The 23,696-nt window shown below is 51.6% G+C and overlaps 2 protein-coding genes across 9 annotated transcripts in view; one reads left to right on the top strand and one right to left on the bottom strand.

Annotated features, from left to right (window-relative positions):
- Positions 1-3,006, bottom strand: part of TP53BP1 (tumor protein p53 binding protein 1) — a 93,058-nt gene extending 90,052 nt beyond the window's left edge. For 2 of the 7 annotated variants that reach the window (XM_006932585.5, XM_019832576.3), the window contains exon 1: positions 2,550-2,993. The gene's annotated coding sequence lies outside the window, so the exon portion shown is untranslated. Of the gene's footprint in view, positions 1-2,549 lie in introns of all 7 variants that reach the window. The other 5 variants (XR_006599287.1, XR_002742952.2, XM_045059446.1 and 2 more) reach the window with 4 other exon arrangements.
- Positions 3,007-3,541: 535 nt separating this feature from the next.
- Positions 3,542-23,654, top strand: MAP1A (microtubule associated protein 1A). Of its 2 annotated transcripts, XM_003987227.5 has the most exons (7): positions 3,542-3,807; positions 4,760-4,861; positions 12,649-12,731; positions 12,997-13,137; positions 13,372-21,535; positions 21,677-21,897; positions 22,093-23,654. In XM_003987227.5, the coding sequence occupies exons 1-7, from the start codon at positions 3,570-3,572 to the stop codon at positions 22,246-22,248; spliced, it is 9,105 nt and encodes a 3,034-aa protein (XP_003987276.2). In that variant the 5' UTR covers positions 3,542-3,569; the 3' UTR covers positions 22,249-23,654. The 2 variants fall into 2 exon arrangements, with proteins under 2 accessions (XP_003987276.2, XP_019688130.2); XM_019832571.2 differs by lacking the exon at positions 21,677-21,897.
- Positions 23,655-23,696: the final 42 nt, after the last annotated feature.

Here is a 23,696-nt window from a genome sequence, read left to right as displayed (position 1 = left end):
CACATCAGGCTCTTTGCTTATAGCATGGAGCTTGCTTGGGATTCTCTCTCTCCCTCTCTCTCTGTCCCTGTCCTGCTCTCTCTCTCTCAAAAATAAATAAACTTTAAAGAAATAAAATAAACTTGGGGCACCTGGATGGCTCAGTTGGTTAAGCGTCTGACTTTGGCTCAGGTCATGATCTCGCAGTTGGTGAGTTCGAGCCCCACGTCGGGCTCTATGCTGACAGCTCAGAGCCTGGAGCCTGCTTCAGATTCTGTGTCTCCCTCTCTTTCTGCCCCTCCCCTGCTCATGGTCTGTCTCTCTCTGTCTCTCAACAATAAATAAATGTTAAAAAAAAATTTTTTTTAAAGAAATAATAAAAAATGAGTTTGTTCACATCCTCAGAAAAACTAATGACATTCATCAGACCAGAAGTAAGGGAGGAGTTATTGCCTTTTTTTTTATGAATTATTAGAGCTGGCTTAATTCCTGTGGACATCCCTAAGCATTGAAAACTTTATGGTGCCCTCCTCTCCCATATATACATAATTCAAGATGAGAACAATTAATTCTAATAAAATTCTGCTTTTCTTGGAGGACAACTAAAATTTTAAATTTAATTCAAATTTAAATGCCAAACATAAAATTATTTCCAGAAAAAATTTAGAGATGCCCCTCCTACCTTGTTAAATATGTGCATAACTTACCTATTTGCTAATTTATCACTATATATTATGAACTGGCAAAGGTCTGAGAATCCTTTCACTGGCTTACACTTAGCCAAGGCTACAATTACCTTTCAGAGTATTTGAGATTTATACTGTTTTCTGCCTTGTGCCCACTGAAGTGCACATCCAAGGGAAGAGCCTATAATAGCGTCTTCCTTTTGCATCTCCTCTAACCTTGCCTTCAGTGGTAAATCCCTAGTGACCCCTTCTACAATTCAAGGGTCCTTCACCACAAATAGTTTGAAAAGCATTGGTTGTAAGCACTGTATCTGCCAATGCTGCATGACAGGGGTGTGGAAGAAACAAGGAGTTCCCAAAAGATCATATGTGGTCATTCCAGTGGTCAATAGTTAAATGAAACACTGCAGTGGGCTCTAAACCACCACACACTACTGCATGTGCCTCATAATCATGTGTATCAGAGGTGCCCAATAATCCCTTTGGACAGGTCTTTCTTTGAAGGACATCTTTTTACTACTAGGTTCCTGCCATGGCACACTCTTCCTAAACACAAAATAGGTTTTTATATACTTTGCAAATCATGTATGTATTTCTTTAATATTTTTAATCAGCTTTCCATGCCTCACGTACATTCATCAGTGTTTTCTGTATTCAGTTTTAAAATTCTGGAACCTAGATGCTAATGCTAAACTCCATAATTTTCTTTATGCAGCATTTTGCACATTGTGCTGTCTGCCATTTGATACTTGAAAATATTTTCTGATAATATGACGACGATACTGGGATCATCACCTAATGTTTGGGATACTGTTAACCCAGGAAAGAGTGGGGTCTTTAAGAGATACCGGGAGTCAATCTTTCTCTGACATTTTCTGCCTTTTAAGGAACAGCCCGCTGAATGCTCATCCAGCTTATATGTGCAATTGTAGTATTATCATAGTCTGCCATTGTAGCTGTAATTAACAAAACCTAATTCTAGCACAGTCTGAGATCACAGACCTGAGTTTGTGCTCTTACCATCTGATCAGTGTGTGGTCCTTCCCTATACCATTCAGATCTATTGTCTAACCTCTTTGTCAGACCTGATGAAAGCAGAGTATGTGGTTAACTGCTGCTGACCCTTATACTGAAGCCCTGCGCTAGTTAAAGGCCTCATCTCTACAGTTGCTATGGAAACTGTCCCCTTCTCCCTACAGCCTATTCTGGCTTTCTGCCTCCACGTGGCACTCTTGTCTGATTGCAGAAGAGGAGGCCTGCACATCTCTCCAAGCTTTGCCAGATTCAGATTTGCAAATGGCGGGGCAGAGATGTAGCAGAATATTGTTTTAGTGGCAATGTAGGGTGAGGCACCACCACCATCTGATATTTCTCCTTCACTGCTACAAAAAGGATTTTCAGGGCCATGTCCATTCTTTTAAATTGAGATATAACTGACCTATGATATTACATTAATTTCGGGTAGGACCATATCCAAATTGACTGCAGAGTGGACTGGCTATTTTACTATCACACATGCTCCACGATAAGGACTAGGACTGCAGTGAGGCACTTAATATGCAGGCCCTGTCCAATCCTCCTCAGGGTCTCCAGAGAGGAGGTGGAACAGAGTCAGGAACTGTGCTCCTTTCTACCCTGTACCATCCTGAAAGTGTAAGGCAAATGAGACCAAAAGAAAACAACAACAACAACAACAACAACAACAACAACAACAACAAAAAACAGTGCTGCTAGAGCCCTATGGTGAAAGACAGGTTCTCTATCGGATACATACATGTACAGAATGATTCAGAATCTCGGGTAAAAGAAGATGCCGGAGTACAGGTGATGGGGACACACTGAAGAACAGGGGAGAGTAGACTTAACAGCACACACCATACTTACAATAACGTTCTAGTCAGTCATAAAACAGTGCCAGCCTCTTCAGTCCTCTTTCGCATCCCCTGGTTTTTTGTTTTTTGTTTTTTGGACAGGTCATCATCTACTTCGGTTCAAACATTGCCCCTTCTGTTTTGGGAACTCCCTGGGGGAAATAATGCCACTGTCTCCCAAGGTTACCCAACTCACTGTGTCACATTACTTGTCGTTGGGAAGGTCTTTCCTGGGTTTTACTCGAATCCCCCTTGCTGCAGTCTGAGCTCATTGCACTGGAGTCCTGCACTCAGCAGAGATGGAGACTAGCCAACCACTATCTTCGGAATAACAACTCACCAGGGACTCTGGGCTGGAAGGTCATTCTGTCCCTCCAGTACTGCGCAGCCTTCCTGAGCATTCCCAGGGCCTGGGGCAATAAGGACAAGTAAACCGAGGATGGAATCTAGGACCCTGGCAGGCAGTGACAAAGAAAAAAAAAAGAAAGAAAGAAAGAAAAAAAGAAAAGAAAGAAAGAAAGAAGGAAAGAAGAGAAAAGAAAAGAAAAGAAAAAAGAAAAAAGAAAAAGGGGGAAAAAAACCACACCAGATAATGATAATACAGCGGCACAGATGGAGACAACGCTATAAACTGGGAGACAGGGAGGGACAATATGGCTCCCCTCAGTTTGGGCCAGGCTGCGGAATTGCCAGACAGTACTTATCCGGGAAACATCCTAACTAGAAGCTTCTTCCGGCGCCAAGGCAATCGACTCGCCCCTCCACCCGGTCCCTCAGAGCCCCACCCCTGCCCAAGTCGGAGTGGGCGCTCCCCGTGGAAAACGAGCGGGGGCTGACGCGGGCGGCCACCACCCCAAGACCAAGGGAGTCCGCAAGGCCGGAGCGTCGCTGCCCCAACCCTGCCCCTGCGGCGCCAGAGCTCCACCCCCTGACAGGCAGCAGCCAATGAACGGTTCTTGCCGCCGGCCTTTAAGAACGGCGCACACTCTGCCTGCAGCGGACGCTGCCGGCCTAGCACTCCAACGGAGTTTCCATGGAGACCGAGGCTGGGCCCGGGCGGCCTAGCGGCGTTGCCATGGAGACAAGTCCCGGGCTGGGGCTCCGAAGCCCCGGCGCTCCGCTAGCTCAGAACCCCGCGGAGCCGCTGTGCGAGGCCGGAGCCGCAGTGGCGGCAGCACGCTGGGACCTGCGGAAACACTCTTTGCTCATCGTGATCGGCGATATTGGTACAGAGAGTCAGCTGAGGGCCGTGCGGGCCCACCTTGAACAAGGTGAGCCGCTGTCCTGGCTGTGCTCGGGGCATCCTCCATCCCGTGCTTTTCCGCCATCTGTGTGTACGTCTGCATTCTCCATCCCTAGGTTGCACTTCCTGAGATCTGCCCTCCCTTGTTAATCTGAATCATCAGTGCATGTCACCTGCATCTTCCATGTCGTGCATATCCTCTCTAGCTACTAACATCTCTCTTTCCCCATCCCTCCCGTACACCCCAAGGCGTTCCGCAATCTCCCTGAGGCAGGGGAGCTCTATACAGTCCCTGGGGCCACGCTGGTCACACCCCTCCCACCCGCAGTGTCTCGGGTCGGATGTCTTGAAAGTCCTTACCATCCCCTGGAGAATCCATGTTCCTACCTTAGTTTCTTCTTTAGGTCCCTGAACAGGAACAGTGTGCTTTCTGAACGTCCCAGACAAATCTCTCAGTGCCAGCGGTAAACCTGAGAGAGTGACCTTCGTGGCCACTATCTCCTCAGCCCTCACCTCCCTCTCCAGTTGCCTGCCTGTGGCGCAGTGCTGCGGAGCCACCTGCGGGTGGAAGCAAGCCGCGGAGGGGTGGAGGCAAAGAGGGGGCATAGAAGGAGAGACTAGAATACTATTTAGCTGTAAAGACCAAGAAGGCAGCCCCCAGTATCTGGGAACTGGCCCTTGAGTGTCACTTCTATCACAATTGGGCAATTCTGCAAGAAAATTACTACATACAAACTCATTAATGACCAAGTTTAGCCTAACCTCTGCCCTTCTTTCTCTGGCTCAGGCAAAGCTCAAGAAAGACACAGGATGGGAAATAGACATAGGCACTAGCCACCTTTCTTAAAGACGTCACTGAGGCTGATCATGGCAATCCTTATCCTCTCCCTGTCCTCATGAGCTTGGAAGTATTCCCCTAAGTCCATCCCCATTGACCTTATCTAGAGCCCTCTCTTTTTTTTTTTCTCTCTCTCTCACAGGGATTCTCTCCTGGAACATTGACTTATCATCCTTTGACTTGAACCAACAATTGAGACTCTTCATTACCCGGCACCTAGCTCACTTCTCCTCAGAGGTCAAAGGTTAGGACTAGTGTCATTTGTCTCAAGTTCTTGGGGTGAGGGCTGGTTACAGAATGTCAGAGGTCCAGTCTCCCTGGCAGAGCTGGCTTTGTGGGAGGTTTGGGTCAGGCAGAAGGGAGGGACTACTGAGGGGAAAGTTGGAAAGCTAGGAGGCTATCCTCCGCATACCCAGAACTCTTTGCATACACATGGTGTGATGGTGGAGGGAGCCTGGAGAACAGAATTTCTACCTGACAAGAGGGTGGTTTATGGACAGCTGTTGACATGCACTAAGGGAATGAGGTACTTCTCTTGAGTGATTAATCATCTCCCATGCAAAAATCCACTCTTTTTTGTGTGTGTGTTCCTCTTTCTGTATATCCTAGCCTCCTTGCTTCCCTTTATAGAGACCTGTGAGTGCCCCAGTTACCTTCCCAGGTCTTTGCTTAGCACCTTTCCCTCAGTCTACACAGCCCCACCCTCCAGGTTTCAGGATTCCTTGTTCCTCCTTTGGGTCATCCAACAGCTCTTGAGAACAGAGCAGAATCCTGGTCCTAAAAGCTGATGAGCACCATGAAATCCAGGGTTGAAGCAGGGTCTCCTGGATTGCCGCTACAAGAGATAGTCACACTCTGAGGTTTGGCTCCGAAATCCAAGTCCACAGGATTCAATTTCCCATTCTGCTGAGTGGGAGAAATGAGTTAGGAATTTGAGAAAATATTTCAGACAATGTCATTCCATGGCAGTATCTGTGGGGAGACTGCAGAAAGGCCTATATCCCACTATAGAAGTGTTGGGCATCTGGTCATGCTATTGGTAAATGCTGACACACCAATCCATGTGCCAGTGCCTTTATGGAAAATAAAATCCATCCAACTCACCAGTCACTGCCACCAAATGACTGAATTCTTATCTTATACAGATAAGTCTCAATTATCTAGTGTAGTGGGTAATCACCAACCCTTCTCTTCCTATTCCTCCTGCTAACTGCCACATTTTTAGTCATTTCCCTGATCACTGACTCTTCTAGAGACGTTCCTAGAGAGAGGAGATGAGAGGGTTAATATGACCGATGTTCCATTATCTTAGGAATATGTGCAGCATTTTAAAAAATGTGAAGCTGGCATCTCTTTGATGTGACTGGCTTCCTGTGAAGCTAGCCACTCACTGTTTTGAGACTGCCTTCTGTTTAGAATTATTCATGTCATGGCTTCCTCCATTAGCACTGATGATTGAAAATCGACAGTTTTGCCATTTATTACTCCTACCATCTCGGGTGCAAGCTGCATAAGGGGATGACAGTGGATAAAACTAATGACTGAATTGAAGTTTGGTGGGTATGTGCTGATGTTAACAATTCACACTGAATTCTCTAATTTTGTCCTTTGGGCCACAGAAACTTAAGAGTAGGCCGCGTTCTGGAACGGTGTAAGAATGAAGAAAACTTAAAGCAAAATGCTTAGCCATTCTTCAGATTAACATTCAGGGATGCTTGGAAAGATGCTTACAGATAGATGCATAGTTACGCTCAGGCATTTCTCAGAAATAACCACTAATATATAAACACCTACTTGATCTTTATAATCAGTTTTGCCATGGCGTCCTTCAGGGGCCTAGGACCATACTCCTAAGATCAGGGCTCACTTTAGTCTACTGGATTTTTTTTTTTTTTAAGGTTTGGACATTTTCATGGTGGCCTATGTCCCTGGAGAACAGTGGAGAATTTCCTGGAAAAACCCACATGGCTCAAGACAGCCACAGCCCCACCCCTGCTGGCTCTTCTTTCAGCTGTCCCCACAAACAACAGTCAGCCCAAAGCAGCTGCAGACACTGCCCCGCCCTTCAGCCTCCCATTTGCCAAGTAGCAAAGGGAACCAGGCTGCGGTGATGGGTTCAAGGGGATATGGTATGGCTTAATCCTTTCTGCCCAATCCACAGTCTAGGCAACCATCCCTCTCACCTCGCCTCAACCCTGGGACAAAAGGCTGAGAAAAGGGGCAAATACGTATCCTACAGTGTCAGGGCAAGTGCAATCATTCCTATCCACTCTCCACTCTTCACTCAAACACAGAAAAGGAAGGACCCACTGATGGAGTGTCAGTGGCCCAGCTCCTTCTAGTGGTCAAATCTGGTAAAGCTTTCTAAGGTGAATTTTGAGCCAGGTAGTCTCCAGTGGTGACTTGGAGCCTAACTTTCTAATCCTGCAGAAAATCTGGAGCTTCCAAGCATTATGAAACAGACCCAGAAACTATTAGGACAGTGGAAAACTGAGTTTAAACAACACTCTGATACTTTTATTATTGAGCACCTATAGGAAAGGGAGAGACTTTCCTAATTTATAATTGATGATTGATATTCTAAGACTCTAAGAAACATACACTGAAGGATCAGTTTGTAGGCCTTCTGTGTGAGTCTCCACTAACATTAATGTGCTCTAAAAGTGGTATTTCTGTTCCTTCTGCAAACATGAAAGCCGTTGTGAATTAATACAGTAGTTCATTGGCCCCTACAACTCGGGGTTCTGCCTTGCTGTCTGAACCGGGAAAGCGGCGAACATGAAAGTATTTAACTTCCTACAGGCACCTCCAGCTTTGGGTTTACCTGGAAGCTAGGGGGTACTCTAGAGTTGGTCTGGTCTGAGATTCTGGTTTTAATCTCAATTTGATTCTGATCATAAGTCTACAAAAAGGAGACAAAATTCCAGTGGCATTTGTGCGCTGCAGGGTTAGGATTCTAGGAATGAAGCGCTTTTTCATCTTTTATGCCATTCATTCCTCACTGCATTATTAGATGATGGTATTAATACTATACTCATTTTATAGTTCAGGAAGCAAGCTTTCAGAGAGGTTAAGTGGCTTGTTTAATGGCATGACCGATAAATTGGTAGAGTCAGGTCTCAAATCCAGGACTTCTAGTCGCGTTTTATGTCTGAGCTCAGGCCTCTCTTTGGCATCTCACCATTTCATTGCAGCAGAGCCTAGGAACACAGCAGGTGGAGGGGCAGTTGTGGTGGGTGGCTGTTCAGAGGGTGAGGGTTGAAGGAAAACTCCAGTGTGAGTTGGAACAATGCCCAGGGTGTGGCCCTTAGGGGTAGCAGCTGAGAATAAGGGGGCTCTGCATTGGCTGGGAAATGTTATTTTGTTCTCTAGCCAAATGTCTACTCAAGTTTCCCTCTTAGCACACTTCAGAGAGCCCTAGAAAGCAGATAGGAGATAGAAGATTTGAAGTGGGAAGAAATACAAAATATGAAGTTGCCGAAGGGAAGTGTTTTCCTTTTGTGATGCTCAGAACTCAGCCTGGTTTGTGTTGTATATCTCTGCAGATGGCCTCCTCAATCCAAATGGGGCTGTTGCCATGTTGCTGCTTTGCATCTCCGGATCTGAGCAAAGATTCCTCCTCCTCTGTTCCTCCCTGCCCCCCCTCCAGTCCTGGTGACTCAGCTCCTCCTCTCCTCTGGCTACAGTTAAGGGGGGGAGGGGGGATGCTGAGAGCAGAGACTATTTTGGCTTCTCTGACCTTCAAAAGCAGTTTTTGGCAGTCTGGGGCAGGGGTGGGGCTGGTGCTGGGGTTTGAGTGGGTGGATGTCAATGTGTGGAAGGCATTAGGAGTTGGCCAGAACTGGGGAGGGTTGATGGAAGAGAAGAGGGCAGGGAAGGACTCTATGGGAGCATGAGCATCACTGGGTTGGAACTGTATGCTAGAGTTCTCAAGATCGTCCCTTTGAGTCTTTTGAGTGCTGAAACAGAGGTAGAGACTAAGGGAAACAGCCAACAATGGAAGGATTAAGTTAGTGTAAGAGACATCAGAGAGAGAAATAGAAAAGTGCAGAGAAAAGGAGAGCACGGGGACCCAATACCCTACAAAGTCATAAGATTTTTTTTTTGATCCAAAGAGTACTTTATGTTGCACTTAATAATTGGCCTATAGTTTAAAAAAAAAAAATCTCACTTGGGCCTGGGGCCCTGGTGATCCTCCTTGGTCATTTTTAACTCTCTCACTGAAAAGCAGAAAGCGCCCAGCCTCTTCAGATCTAAAGACCCAAGAATTCCAAGTATCAGTGCTAGTGTGGTTACTGTGCTGTGTTGCATTGACACAGAACTACATGCAGCTTCCAGAGTCCCTGTGCCCCACCCAGAAGGGCTAGGGACCATGTGTCTACTCCAGAATTTCAACCTACACTGCAACCTAAAATGAGACTTCTACCCTCCCTGGTTCCTGCAGATGTGGCTCAAAAGCCCACAGTGCTCACCACCCCATCCCCAGCCTTCATCTCAAGCAGTCCCCTCACTTTTATTCCATTCTTTCAGGTCCCCAACCCCTTTGTCTCCTGCTCCTCCAGGGATTGAAGGTCATTCCCTGGGTCTCAGGGGAGAGGCGGCAGATGGTTCCTGAGGGAAGGGGGAGGGCCCAGGCAGCCCACACCTCCTGCATCCCTGCAGTGTGTCATAGCACAGGACTTTGGTCTTTTGGCTGATGCTAAAAGGGCATTTCTTGATGAAGCAGTGTTGAGTGGAGAAGGGCCTATGGGCCATTGTAGACCACCGTGGCTCTTTGACTTACTAGACAACTCCTCAGGCCCCCCCCCCCCTCCCCGCCAAGCAGAAGCATCAGAGCACTGACACTGTGAAGGCAAATAAACAGTTAAGTCTCCAGTGCCTCGTCATGGACCAGCCCCTCTTCCCCGCCCAGGCGCCGCCCTCCCCATCAAGCCCCCCCCCCCCCACTCCCACCCCAAGTGCGGCAGACTCTTCCCTGAAGCTGCCGGCTGAGGCCGGAGCTGCAGCCTCCATGAGGGGCTCCCGCCCACACCCCAGGGTAAGAACCAAACCAAAGGGCTTTGCATGGGGATGGGGGAATGCTGTGGTAGGGGTAGCGGGAAAGGAGTTGATCTAATCTTGTGTGTTTGGAATTTGCCCAGCAGGGTGGGCAGACTGGGGGGACAGAGAGAAAAGATGAACATTACTGGCTGTGGGGTCAGCTTGGACCCAGGACCAGGCAGAGGCCAGTGGGGCCGGGACTGTGACAGTCCACCTCTCAGGCTGGGCTGGGTTGGGAGACATCAGCCTAGGGGCAGTAGCAGAGGGTGGTGTCTCTGGTTCTGCCTGGTAGCCCGGGGTGCTGGAGGACTTTGGGGGCTATGTCTTGGGCAGAGGCAGAAGAATCTGAAGGAAAGGCGGATGTTATGGGAATGCGCCTAATGGGAGGGTCTCTGGTGTCAGCTGCTGGATTGCTCAGCTGCTCCAATGCTGGGGGTGAGCGGGATAGCGAGTTTTTGCCAAGTAAGGCAAGGTGGGGGACACTGTGGAAAAAAAGGGAAGAAAGGGTCACTAAAACGTGGCACGCGCCTCTTCATAGACCAGCCTATTTGCAGCGGCACCCCCCACCCCCCATTCCCTGTAAAAGGCTTGAGACTGGGACTCTAAGCCCCCGCTTCTGGCTCCCTCTGGAGATTGAGAGGCCACTCGGGAGATTGAGAGCACTCCCTCCCCGGCAGCTGCCCCGCATTCCCAGTCCTGTCAAACCCACAGGTTCCAAGTCTCAACCCCACCCCCACCCCATCGCCGCTTCTCTTCCCAAGATGGGGGCTCTGGAACAGAGGCGCCAGTTTCTTCTCCCTCTCTTGTGTCCCCCCCTCCTCACCCCCCATGCAGAGGCAGCCAAGAAAATGACTTGTCATGCTGGGGTGGGGGGTAGGGGCGGAGCTGGAGCCTGAGCTCAGCGCGCACACTCACACACACTCACACACTGCGGCAAACTGCAGCTGCCCAAGCGGCCCCCCCTCCCCTTCTGCCTCACTGCGGAGACACCTGCCCTCCTGCCTGCTCAGCGTTGGCGGCCCAGGCCACCCCCACAGCATCACTGGCCAAGGGGAAGTGTCCCTGCCTCATATGAAAGAAAAAGGAAAAACAAGTCAATTCCCTTCAGTGGGATTGCTGGGGGAGCAGAAAAGAGAAATAGGGCTTTCTCCTAGGCCTCAAAAGGGTGCATGATATAGACCATGTAGTTGCCAGTCAGAACTGGAGAGCACATGGGTGAAGAACAAGGTCTTTCACGAAGACGTTAACTGGAATCAGAGAAGTCTAGTAGTTATACACAAGGGACTGTGAGGAATGGTCAACTGGTGGAGGAAGAGTGGTAAATAGAAAACAAATCAGTCTGTACCACAGATTTCTTCTTTCAGACCATTCTAGCTCGAATGTGTGACCTTGTGTGTATATGTCGCGGGTAGGGTAGGATTTGCCCTTTTAAATCTGAACTACTTACGACTAGCCTAGGGCTAGCCTGGCCCTTCCCTGAACCTTGATACCCCTCATCTGCCCAAGAGCTGCCCCAGCCTGTCTCTAAGGTGGTTCTCATCCTCTGAACTGACCTCAAAGCTTCCCACAGTTCCCAAATTAATAGAAGAGAACCCTTGAACTCTTCTTGGGCTCCACCCACCCACTATGAGGTTTGTTCTTCGGACACATCTACAGTTCATTTCCCCTGCAGCTGCAAGTGCAGCCCTCTGCTGCCAGATTTGCCTGATCCTGGCACTGTGATTCTTCCTCTTAACAAAGGCCCTGGCCCCAGGCTCCTCATGCCTAAGCCCCAGAAAGAGGAAAGAGCTGGATCACAGAAGAGGGTCTAGGGGACAGATTATGAGCACTCCCACCAATATCTTTCAGACAGCTCACTCCCGGGCCATCTGTTCAAATCTCTTTCTGCAAGGTAACGCCACTGTGTGCAGCAGTTAGGAAGGGCAGGAGCAGGGGATGGCAGCATCCTCCATTATCTTGTAACCTGCCACTTTCTTTCTTTGCTGCATTGCTCGGTGTTTCATGTGAGTCTGCAAGAGGGAAGCAGACAGGGCATTTGAGGCTGTTTTGTCTTTCTCCATGGCCTGGGGAACACTCTGAATCTCTCCTTCCTCATTTGTGTCTTGTTTGTGGACCCCTAACTCCCATCTCCATCACAGAGGGCTCATAGGAGAGGGGCAAGGATGAGAGAAGAAACTGTTCACAAGGGATGGGTTGTGGGGCAGTGTACCAGGCCTCTCTTGTCCCTGGGGACATGGAGGTGAGGTGGGAGAGGGAGCTGTAACCTTTGGTGGTGGGAACAGCATGATTGTGTGCATGCTTGTGAGCTCAGGCTTGGCCTCTGAAGAACTAGAAAACAGAACAAGAAATTATACTCCTGTTTCTGATCTTTGAATTGTAAAAACCCAAGGGTTCAGATAAATAGAAACAGTCTTTTGGAAAATGGGAATTCTGGCCTTGGATGGGGAATGGAAAGGAGGATGGGGAGTCTGTAGACACTGCAAAGTGCCCATCTCCATGTTTCCAGGCACTCTACTGGCATGAAAGCCCAGGGCAGAGGCAGGCTAGTGAGGAGAGAGCTGAGTAAGCATCACAACCCCAGGAGCCCTCCCTCCAGCTGAGCCCCCCATCCCCAGGCAGCACCAGGAGCTTAGTGCTCTAGAGGGACAAAAGCTTCTTGTCAATAGGGCAGCCTGAGGCAGGAGTTTCAAGCGGAGGGGGTGGGGGTACCAGACTGAGCAGGCAGAGGGTGTGGCAGATGAAGGGAGGAGAGAAGACAGTCAGTGTGGGTGAAGGGAGGAGGAAACCCTGACAGGGAAGGGCTGGAGGAGCCAGTTCCTAGACCTTACTCAGCAGTATCCAAAGTGGCAGGATCTAAGGATTGCTAGCCTCCTCTTTCCCCTCAGCTCCATTTTCTGACTGTACATTCTTTTCTCTCCTTTCCCACACAATGCCTCTTCCCTTTTACTATACCCACTCTCTTCGATACAAAATCCTGCATCTCTCCCTCAGGCCAGAGGACCCTCTGCCACCAGAGTGAGATCCTTGAGACTGTCATCCTGGTAAACCCCAGTGCCGACAGCATCAGCTCTGAGGTAAGGCCAGGGCCTGTGCCTTGCCACAAGGGCTTGTTGGAAGTGCTGTAACCCACCCCTGCCAGTACTACTGCTGAAAGGCCAAGAATTCCCAGACTTGGCTTTGAACCATCTAGGCTGCTTTATGATCCCCAGCCTTACACTGGAGGTGTTGTGGGCCTACTAGTGGGGAGCATGTCTTTGCAGTACTAAGGGGAACCAGGAACATCCAGTGCCCTTCCCTGACTTTCCCACATCCATGACCACTCTTGTCCTTCCATTATAGGTTCACCATCTCCTTAGCAGTCAATCAGCTCACAAACTACTGATCTTGAGTGGGCAAAGTTTAGAGCCCGGGGGAGACCTTATCCTACAAAGTGGCACCTATTCTTATCAGAACTTTGCCCAGGTCCTTCACAACCCAGAGGTAAGTGCCATGTCTGAGTCTGGGAGGAATGAAAACTGGGGTAGGACTGGGGCTGTGGGGAGGGATCCAAGGATGGGAAATCTCATGTTGCTTGAAGGTTGGGAACTCTGGCGGAAAAATAGGAGGTGATCACCTCGCAAAGAGGTGGAGACTAGCAGATTGAATCTGAGTTGGGTTAAGGCAACCCCAGCTGTTTACCTGACCTGATCAGCCTTTCATCTCCCATTCCTCTAGATTGCCCAATTGCTCAGCAATAGAGACCCTGGAATCCAGGCCTTCCTCACCGTTTCCTGCTTAGGGGAGGGAGACTGGAGCCACCTGGGACTATCCAGTTCCCAAGAGACCCTGCACCTCCGACTAAACCCTGAGCCCACACTGCCCACCATGGATGGTGTGGCAGAATTCTCCGAGTACGTCTCTGAGACTGTGGATGTGCCATCTCCCTTTGACCTGCTAGAGCCCCCCACCTCAGGGGGCTTCCTGAAACTCTCTAAGCCTTGCTGCTATATCTTCCCGGGTGGCCGTGGAGACTCTGCTCTCTTTGCCGTTAATGGTTTCAACATCTTGGTGGATGGTGGCTCTGATCGCAAGTCCTGCTTCTGGAAGCTGGTGCGGCACCTGGACCGCATTGACTCAGTGCTGCTCACACACATTGGGGCAGATAACCTGCCAGGCATCAATGGACTCCTGCAGCGCAAAGTGGCAGAACTGGAGGAGGAGCAGTCCCAGGGCTCCAGCAGCTACAGTGACTGGGTGAAGAACCTCATCTCCCCTGAGCTTGGAGTTGTCTTCTTCAATGTGCCTGATAAGCTGCGGCTGCCTGATGCCTCCCGGAAAGCCAAGCGCAGCATTGAGGAGGCCTGCCTCACTCTGCAACACCTAAACCGCCTGGGCATCCAGGCCGAACCTCTGTACCGTGTGGTCAGCAACACCATTGAGCCACTGACCCTCTTCCACAAGATGGGTGTAGGACGGCTGGACATGTATGTCCTCAACCCTGTCAAGGACAGCAAAGAGATGCAGTTCCTCATGCAAAAGTGGGCAGGCAATAGTAAAGCTAAGACAGGCATTGTGTTGGCTAATGGGAAGGAGGCTGAGATCTCAGTGCCCTACCTGACTTCTATCACGGCTCTGGTTGTCTGGCTACCAGCCAATCCCACTGAGAAGATTGTACGTGTGCTTTTTCCAGGGAACGCACCCCAGAACAAGATCCTGGAGGGCCTGGAAAAGCTTCGGCACCTGGACTTCCTGCGGTACCCTGTGGCTACACAGAAAGACTTGGCCTCTGGGGCTGTGCCTGCCAACCTCAAACCCAGCAAAATCAAACAGCGGGCTGACAGCAAGGAGAGCCTCAAGGCCACTGCCAAGACAGCTGTAAGCAAGCTGGCCAAACGGGAGGAGGTGGCTGAAGAGGGAGCCAAGGAGGCCCGCTCAGAACTAGCCAAGGAGTTAGCCAAGACAGAGAAAAAAGTAAAAGAGTCATCTGACAAGCCCCCAGAGAAGCCTACCAAGCCTGAAAGGGTGAGGACAGAGTCGAGTGAGGCACTGAAGGCAGAGAAGCGAAAGCTGATAAAAGACAAGGTAGGGAAGAAGCACCTAAAAGAAAAGATCTCAAAGCTGGAAGAGAAAAAAGACAAAGAGAAAAAAGAGATCAAGAAGGAGAGGAAGGAGCTCAAGAAGGATGAAGGAAGGAAGGAGGAGAAGAAGGATGCCAAGAAAGAGGAGAAGAGGAAAGATACCAAACCTGAGGTCAAGAAAATTTCCAAGCCAGACCTGAAGCCCTTCACCCCTGAGGTACGTAAGACCCTCTACAAAGCCAAGGCCCCTAGCAGGGCCAAAGTGGACAAGAGTCGGGCTGCCCGTGGGGAGAAGGAGCTGTCCTCTGAGCCCCGGACACCCCCAGCCCAGAAGGGGGCTGTACCACCTCCAACAGTCAGTGGGCACAGGGAGCTGGCTCTGTCTTCACCAGAGGATCTCACACAGGACTTTGAGGAGATGAAGCGTGAGGAGAGAGGGTTGCTGGCTGAACAAAGGGACCTAGGACTAGGAGAGAAACCACTCCCTCCAGACACTGCAGAGGAGGGACCCCCAAGCACAACCGGCCAGGAGATACCACCCTCTGTTCCACGGCTGGAACAAGAAGAGCCTATGATGAAGGAGAAAGAGATTGTCCCAGACATCCCTGAAGAACAAGGTAGCAAGGATAGAGGCCCAGACTCTGGGGCTGAAACAGAGGAAGAGAAAGATACCTGGGAGGAAAAGAAGCAGAAGGAAGCAGAGAGGCTCCCTGATAAAATAGAAGCCAGAGAGGAAAGTGAACCTGAGGTAAAGGAGGATGTGATAGAGAAGGCTGAGTTAGAAGAAATGGAGGAGGTGCACCCTTCAGATGAGGAGGAAGAGGAAGAGACAAAGGCTGAAGGTTTTTACCAAAAACATATGCAGGAAGCCTTGAAGGCAACTCCAAGGATCAGGGAGGCCCTCGGGGGCCGGGAAGTAGGACTCCAGGGCAAAGCTCCTGAGAAGGAAACCTCATCATTCCTAAGCAGCCTGGCCACACCTGCAGGAGCCACTGAGCATGTCTCTTACATCCAGGATGAGACAATTCCTGGCTACTCAGAGACAGAGCAAACCATCTCAGATGAGGAGATTCATGATGAGCCGGAGGAACGTCCAGCTCCACCTAGATTTCCTACAAGTACCTATGACCTCCCTGAGCCTGAGGGTCCTGGCCCCTTTGAGGCTAGCCAGCCTACAGACAGTGTTGTTCCTGTCACCTCCAGCAAAGGCTATGGAGCAGCAGAGACTGAACTCACCTACCCCCCCAACATGGTGGCCGCCCCTCTGGCTGAAGAGGAACACGTGTCCTCGGCCACCTCAATCACTGAATGCGACAAGCTTTCTTCCTTTGCCACATCCGTGGCTGAGGACCAATCTGTGGCTTCACTCACAGCTCCCCAGACAGAAGAGACAGGCAAGAGCTCCCTGCTGCTCGACACGGTTACAAGCATCCCCTCATCCCGCACTGAAGCCACTCAGGGCTTGGACTATGTGCCATCGGCTGGTACCATCTCACCTACCTCTTCACTGGAAGAAGACAAGGGCTTCAAATCACCACCCTGTGAGGATTTCTCTGTGACTGGTGAGTCAGAGAAGAAAGGAGAGATTGTAGGGAGAGGCTTGCCTGGAGAGAGAGCCGTGGAAGAGGAAGAGGAGGAGACCACAAATGTAGAGATATCTGAGAAACTTCCCAGTCAGTTTGGAACCCCGGTGTTTGGTGTCCCTGGGCATACCCTACATCAAGGGGAACCAGTCCTTGGAGAAGTGGAGGAGCGCTGCCTTAGCCCAGATGACAGCACAGTGAAGATGGCCTCTCCTCCACCATCTGGCCCACCCAGTGCCACCCACACACCCTTTCATCAGTCCCCAGTGGAAGAAAAGTCTGAGCCCCAAGACTTTCAGGAAGCAGGCTCCTGGGGAGGAACTAGGAGTACACCAGGTATGGGCAAGGAAGATGCTGCAGAGGAGATAGTTAAGACAGGGCCTGAAGAGGTCACATTGGAGGAGGGAAAGGTGCCTCCTCCCAGGAGCCCCCATGCCCAGGAAGCACCTGTCAGCATCGTTGGAGAACATACAGGCTGCACTATCCAGTTGTTGCCAGAACAGGACAAAGCAATAGTCTTTGAGACTGTGGAGGCAGGAGAGCCCACAGGCCCAATTCTGGGAACAGAAGCTCTTTCCAGAGATTTGAGAACGTCACTCCAAGAATCTAGTGAAACTCAGAAAGATGGGGTGCTCCAGTTTCCTGACCAAAGCCTCTCCCCTGAAGATGCAGAGTCCGTATCTGTACTCAGTGTGGTCTCACCAGACACAGCCAACCAAGAAGCCATCCCCAGGTCTCCCTGTGGCCTGACAGAGCAGCACCTACACAAAGACCTTTGGCCAGAGGTATCTCCAGAAGACACCCAGTCACTTTCTCTCTCGGAAGAGAGTCCCAGCAAGGAGACCTCTCTGGATATCTCTTCTAAGCAGCTCTCTCCAGAAAGCCTTGGCACCCTCCAGTTTGGGGAACTAAGTCTTGGAAAGGAAGAAAAGGGGCCTCTGATACAGGCTGAGGACACCTCTCAGCACCTAGTGCGTACATCTATTCCAGAACCCTGTGCAGCCACACTGTCACCTCCCACAGATGGGACCACTGGTTACTCTGTACTGGCAGACATCACAGATAAGAGCCCTGATGGAAAGTTACCTACCAGCTCCTTCTCTCACTCTACATTGTTGGGAGATGAGAAGCACTCACCTGGTGTGATCACAAGCCCTGGTGAACACATTCTGACACCTGACAGCTCCCTCACCAAGAGTCCTGAGTCTTTGCCAAGCCCTGCCATGGAGAGCATTGCCATGGAGTGGGAAGGTAAAGTTCCAGAGTTGAAAGACAGAACCCCAGAGCAGAGGGAGAAGGGACCTGAACCAAAAGATGAAGTCTTACAGCAGGACAAAATTCTGGAGCAGAAGGATGACATTGTAGAGCAAAAGGATACAGCCATTGGCCAGAAAGATAAGGCTCTGGAAGAGAAGACTAAGGCTGTAGAGCAGCAGGATAAAACTTTAGAACAAAAAGGCAGAGACTTAGAACAAAGGGACATAGCCCTGGAACAGAGGGACAAGGCCCTGGAATCAAAAGACAAAGACTTAGAACAAAAAGACAAGGTTCTGGAACAGGAGGACAAGATCCCAGAAGAAAAAGGTGAAACCTTAGAACAAAAAGTCAGAGACGTTGAGCATAAAGACAGGGCTCCAGAGGACAAGGTCCCTGAACTGAAGGGCAAGGCCTTAGGACAGACAGACGAAGTCCCTGAGCAGGAGGACAAGGCCCATGGACAGAAGGATAAGGCCTTAGAACAAAAAGACATAGACTCAGAACAAAAAGGCAAGGCCCAAGAACAGAAGGAGGAGGCCTTGGAAAAGAAGGAGGAGGCCTTAGAACAAAAATACTGGGCCTTAGGACAGAAGGATGAAGCCCTGGAACAAAACAATAAGGCCACTGAACAGAAAGATAAGGCTCTGGAAGAGAAGGACAAAACTCAGGAGCAAGAGAGCCCAGTGCAGGAGGATAAAACCATGAAACCAAAGGAGAAGATCCTAGAGGAAAAATCTCCAGAAAAAGTTAAGGCTGTGCAACAGGAAGAAGAAGCTCTGCCGGAGAAGACCAAAGTTCTGGGGCTGGAAGAGAGCCCAGTGCATGAGGACAAGGCCCCGGATAAGGGAGAGAAGTACTGGAAGGAGCAGGATGTGGTACAGGAGTGGCAAGAAACATCTCCATCCAGAGATGAGCCAGTTGGAGAACAGAAAGAGCCTGCCCGGACATGGGAGGACACATCTCCTGAGCAGGAGGACAGGTACTGGAGGGGCAGAGAGGATGTGGCCCTGGAACAGGACACATACTGGAGGGAGCTGAGCTGTGAGCGTAAGGTCTGGTTCCCTCATGAGCTGGATGGCCAGGGGGCCCGGCCACGGTACACAGAAGAGCGGGAGAGCACTTTCCTTGATGAGGGGCCAGATGATGAACAAGAAGTGCCCCCACTGGAGCACACGCCTCAGAGCCCCTGGGCCTCAGACTTCAAGGGTTTTCAGGAGCCCTCACCACAGAAGGGACTGGAGGTGGAGCGCTGGCTTGCTGAGTCACCAGTTGGGCTGCCTCCAGAGGAAGAAGACAAGCTGACCCGTTCCCCTTTTGAAATCATCTCTCCTCCAGCCTCCCCACCTGAGGTGGTTGGGCAGAGGGTTCCTCCAGCTCCTGGACAAGAAAGCCCTATCCCAGAGCCTGAGCCCATGCTACCCATGAGGAACGAACCCACCACCCCCTCATGGCTGGCTGACATCCCACCATGGGTGCCCAAGGACAGACCCCTGCCCCCTGCACCCCTCTCCCCAGCTCCAGCTCCCCCCACGCCTGCCCCAGAACCACACACTCCTGCACCCTTCTCCTGGGGCACCACTGAGTATGACAGTGTGGTGGCTGCAGCACAGGAGGCAGCAGCTGAGTTGGAAGGTGGGCCATACTCTCCCTTGGGGAAGGACTATCGCAAGGCTGAAGGGGAGACAGAAGAAGAAGGTGGGGCTGGGGGTCCTGGCAGCAGCCCTCAAAGCTCAAAGGTTCCAGAGGCCGGTGAAAGCCATCCCACCAAGGAGCCCGAACAGATAGAACCTGAGCAGAGAGAGCCCACACCCTATCCTGATGAGAGAAGTTTCCAGTACGCAGACATCTATGAGCAGATGATGCTTACTGGGCTTGGCCCTGCATGCCCCACTAGAGAGCCTCCGCTTGGGGCAGCTGGGGACTGGCCCCCACGCATCTCAGCCAAGGAGGAGGCTGCTGGCCGAAACCCATCTGCAGAGAAGGAGCTTTCATCTCCTGTCTCACCCAAGAGCCTCCAATCTGACACTCCAACCTTTAGCTATGCAGCCCTGGCGGGACCCACTTTACCCCCTAGGCAAGAGCCTGAGCCGGGTCCAAGTATGGAGCCCAGCCTCACCCCACCTGCAGTGCCCCCCCGTGTTCCTATCCCCCTGAGCAAAGGCCCAAGCCCCTCTCTTAATGGTAATATCCTGAGCTGTAGCCCAGATAGGAGAACCCCATCACCCAAGGAATCAGGCCAGGGTCACTGGGATGACAGCACTAGTGACTCAGAGCTGGAGAAGGGAGCACGGGAACAGCCAGAGAAAGAGGCCGAGTCCCCGAGTCCCCCTCACCCCATCCCTGCAGGGCCCCCTACATTGTGGCCTGAAAGTGAGGCACATACCAGCCCTCCCTCGGACTCACACCTGGGCCCTGCCCGACCCAGCCTGGACTTCCCTGCTTCAGCCTTTGGCTTCTCCTCATTGCAGCCAGCTCCCCCACAGCTGCCCTCTCCTGCTGAACCCCGCTCAGCACCCTGTGGCTCCCTTGCCTTCTCTGGGGACCGAGCTCTGGCTCTGGCTCCGGGTCCCCCCACCAGAGCCCGGCATGATGAGTACCTCGAAGTGACCAAGGCCCCAAGCCTGGACTCCTCACTGCCCCAGCTCCCATCACCCAGCTCTCCTGGGGCACCTCTCCTCTCCAGTCTGCCAAGACCTGCTTCACCAGCCCTGTCTGAAGGCTCCTCCTCTGAGGCCACCACACCTGTGATTTCAAGTGTGGCTGAGCGCTTCCCTCCTGGCCTGGAGGCTGCAGAACGGGGGTCTGGAGAGCTGGTCTCAGGAATGGAACCAGCTGCCCAAAGTCTCTGGGACCTCACTCCTCTGAGCCCAGCACCCCCAGCTTCACTGGACTTGGTCCCAGCTCCAGCTCCAAGCTTACCTGGAGACATGGATGACAGCACTCTGCCCTGCCGCCTGGAATGCACAGGAGCTGCCACCAAGAAGCCAAGCCCATTCCAGAGTCCCTCTGGGGATTGTGCCACCAATGGCCCAACTGAAACCAGCCCCAACCCCCCAGGCCCTGCCCTGGCCAAGGCTGAGAAAGAAGCAGCTGAGACTTGCCCTGCCTGGGAACGTGGGGCCTGGCCTGAGGGAGCCGAGAGGAGTTCCCGACCTGACACACTTCTTTCCCCTGAGCAGCCACTGTGCCCTGGAGGGGCTTCTGGAGGCCAACCCAGAAGTGTTTCCCCTGAGGTTGAGGCTGGGCCCCAGGGATGTGCTGCTGAGCTCCGGCCCCACCGAGGGGAACTCTCCCCATCTTTTCTGAACCCACCTCTGCCCCAATCCACAGATGAAGGTGACCTCTCAACTGAAGATGCTCGGCTAGTAGGGAGGGGAGGGCGGCGCCGGGCAGGGGGCCCAGGGGCCACAGGGGGCCCGTGCCCTGTGGCTGATGAGACACCCCCAACATCAGCCAGTGACTCAGGCTCCTCACAATCAGATTCTGATGTTCCACCAGAAACTGAGGAGTGTCCATCCATCACAGCTGAGGCAGCTCTTGACTCAGATGAAGATGGGGACTTCCTGCCTGTGGACAAAGCTGGAGGGGTCAGTGGGACTCACCATCCCAGGCCTGGCCATGACCCACCCCCTATCCCTCAGCCAGACCCCCGCCCATCCCCTCCTCGCCCTGATGTGTGCATGGCTGACCCTGAGGGGCTCAGCTCAGAATCTGGAAGGGTAGAAAAACTACGTGAGAAGGAGAAAGCACAGGGGAGAATAGGGCGCAGGGCCCCAGGCAGGGGCAAGCCAGCATCTCCTGCCCGGCGTCTGGATCTTCGGGGAAAACGCTCACCCACCCCTGGTAAAGGGCCTGCAGATCGAGCATCCCGGGTCCCACCCCGACCACGCAGCACTCCAAGCCAAGTCACCCCAGCAGAGGAAAAGGATGGACACAGCCCCATGTCCAAAGGCCTAGTCAATGGACTCAAGGCAGGATCATGTAAGTATAACATGAAAAGTTAGAGATTGTGGGTTGGGGTTGGGTGTGGCTGGTCAAAGACTCCAGGAGTAGGAGAAACTGTGGAAGATTGCTAAAAGTGTCTACTTTACCTCTCCAATGAGTCCTGGCTTGTCTCTACAGCGGCCTTGGGTTCCAAGGGCAGCTCTGGCTCCCCTGTATACGTGGATCTCGCCTATATCCCGAATCATTGCAGTGGCAAGACTGCTGACCTTGACTTCTTCCGTCGAGTGCGTGCATCCTACTATGTGGTCAGTGGGAATGACCCTGTCAATGGCGAGCCGAGCCGGGCTGTGCTGGATGCCCTGCTGGAGGGCAAGGCCCAATGGGGGGAGAATCTTCAGGTGAGTGGCAAGGGATGCCAAGGAGGAGGTCTGGTCAAAGCTTACTCAGTGGAACACAGTCTCTATTCATAAAAGAACTGAACCCTTTCTATGGGCAGTGGGACTACTTCCTAGACCATCAGGTGTGATGCCCCATCCCCCTCACTTACCTTCCCTTCATAATGTCACATCAGGCATGTCTTGTCTCCCTCCTAGGTGACTCTAATCCCTACCCATGACACGGAGGTGACTCGTGAATGGTACCAGCAGACTCATGAGCAGCAGCAACAACTGAATGTTCTGGTCCTGGCTAGCAGCAGCACCGTGGTCATGCAAGATGAGTCCTTTCCAGCCTGCAAGATTGAGTTCTGAAAGAACCACACTCCTTTCCCCAGGAATCTGCTTCCCCAGCTCCCTTAGAGAATGGCTATTGCTGAGTCCGTTGGGGTTGAGGGACACGGGAGCTGGGGTGGGGGAGACGGGGCGGGATGTCTTGTTGTGGGAATTTGGGCTGGGCTAAATGGGAGAGGTTGTCCCTCCCCCTCATCCATACCCAACGGGATTTTCAAAACCAAAGGCAAAAGGGATTGGATAGAGGGAGGGCACGAAATTAGGATAGGAGGTCATCTGATGCCTGAGAACTCTGGAGTGACACCCTCTCCTAACACTACCAAATGTTCGTATTGGGTGGGAAGGAAGGATGGGTCTCAGCAACCTCCTCCCTCATGGAGGGAGATCATATATCCCCAAGCCCAGGGACCTCTTTATCTCTATTTAGCAACCCAAGGAAGAATTTCCAGTAATAATTTATGTGACCTGGGGCAGGATTCTGTCAGTAAGGTACCCAGAGCTGCGCCCCTTCCTCCATCTCCCATTCCCTTACCCACCGGGGTCTGGGTTCCAGCAGGGGTCTAGGGGTAAACCACTGCTATACTGTCCCACTGCCCCCCACCATATCTGAATGTCTCAATACAAAACTTGAAGCTCTTTTGACCAACAGACTGGTGAGAGAAGAAAGTTGCTTATCCTCCCAGCCCCTGCTTCATACCATTCACATCCCAGAGCTGTGCCCAGACCAGGCCTATTGGGCAGCACAAGAGGGGCAAGGAGAGCCCAGCCCCAATCCCAGAATTCCTCCAAGCTCCCTGACCTTTTGACGTTTTCACCTACCCATTCCAATTATCCTCATCCCTTTTCATCCCCTGCTTGGCTTCTCTGCATGTGGTCATCTGCTGTGGCCTGGTGTGTAATGGGTTAAAAATAAGCCACTGCCTGACATCCCAACATTTGACACCCCAGCAATGTGTGACTCCCCCCAACATTCCACTATGCCATCCTGCAGCTGAAATGGGAACACTGGCTGCCTTTCCAGCCCTAAACTCTTGGACAGAGGATCTGGGAGGTAGAGGCTATGCCAGAGAACTTGGGGAAAATGAGAGGAAGGGAAGAGGGAGACAAAGCTGAGCTAAAGCTGAACTCCTACTGAGTAAGATGAAAACAGGCTGAAGAAACCACCCCAGGAGAGGACCTCTCCCCAAGCAAGCCAATGAGCAGCCCTGCCAGACTATCGCCGGACTGAGAAATCCAGACACTCGTCAGGGCTCGGCTTCTCTGCCAAATGACTGTGTGGAAAATAATATGAGCCGGCCTGTGTTCTTCCTAGCTCCCACCCTCCCTTTGCTGCTGTGCTCTGCTCCTCCCCACACTTCCCTGCTATAGTTCCCAGCTGCTGTAATGGAGCCGCCTCCAACTCTAACAATAAAATCAAGTTCATTACAGATGCTGTCGTGAGGCTTAGGCTTTTTCTGACTCTACACATT

This window comes from Felis catus, chromosome B3 (assembly GCF_018350175.1).
Source record: "Felis catus isolate Fca126 chromosome B3, F.catus_Fca126_mat1.0, whole genome shotgun sequence".
NCBI classification, from domain to species: Eukaryota; Metazoa; Chordata; class Mammalia; order Carnivora; family Felidae; genus Felis; species Felis catus.
Note: the sequence above shows the minus strand (reverse complement) of the source record. Positions and strands in the feature narration are given on the sequence as shown.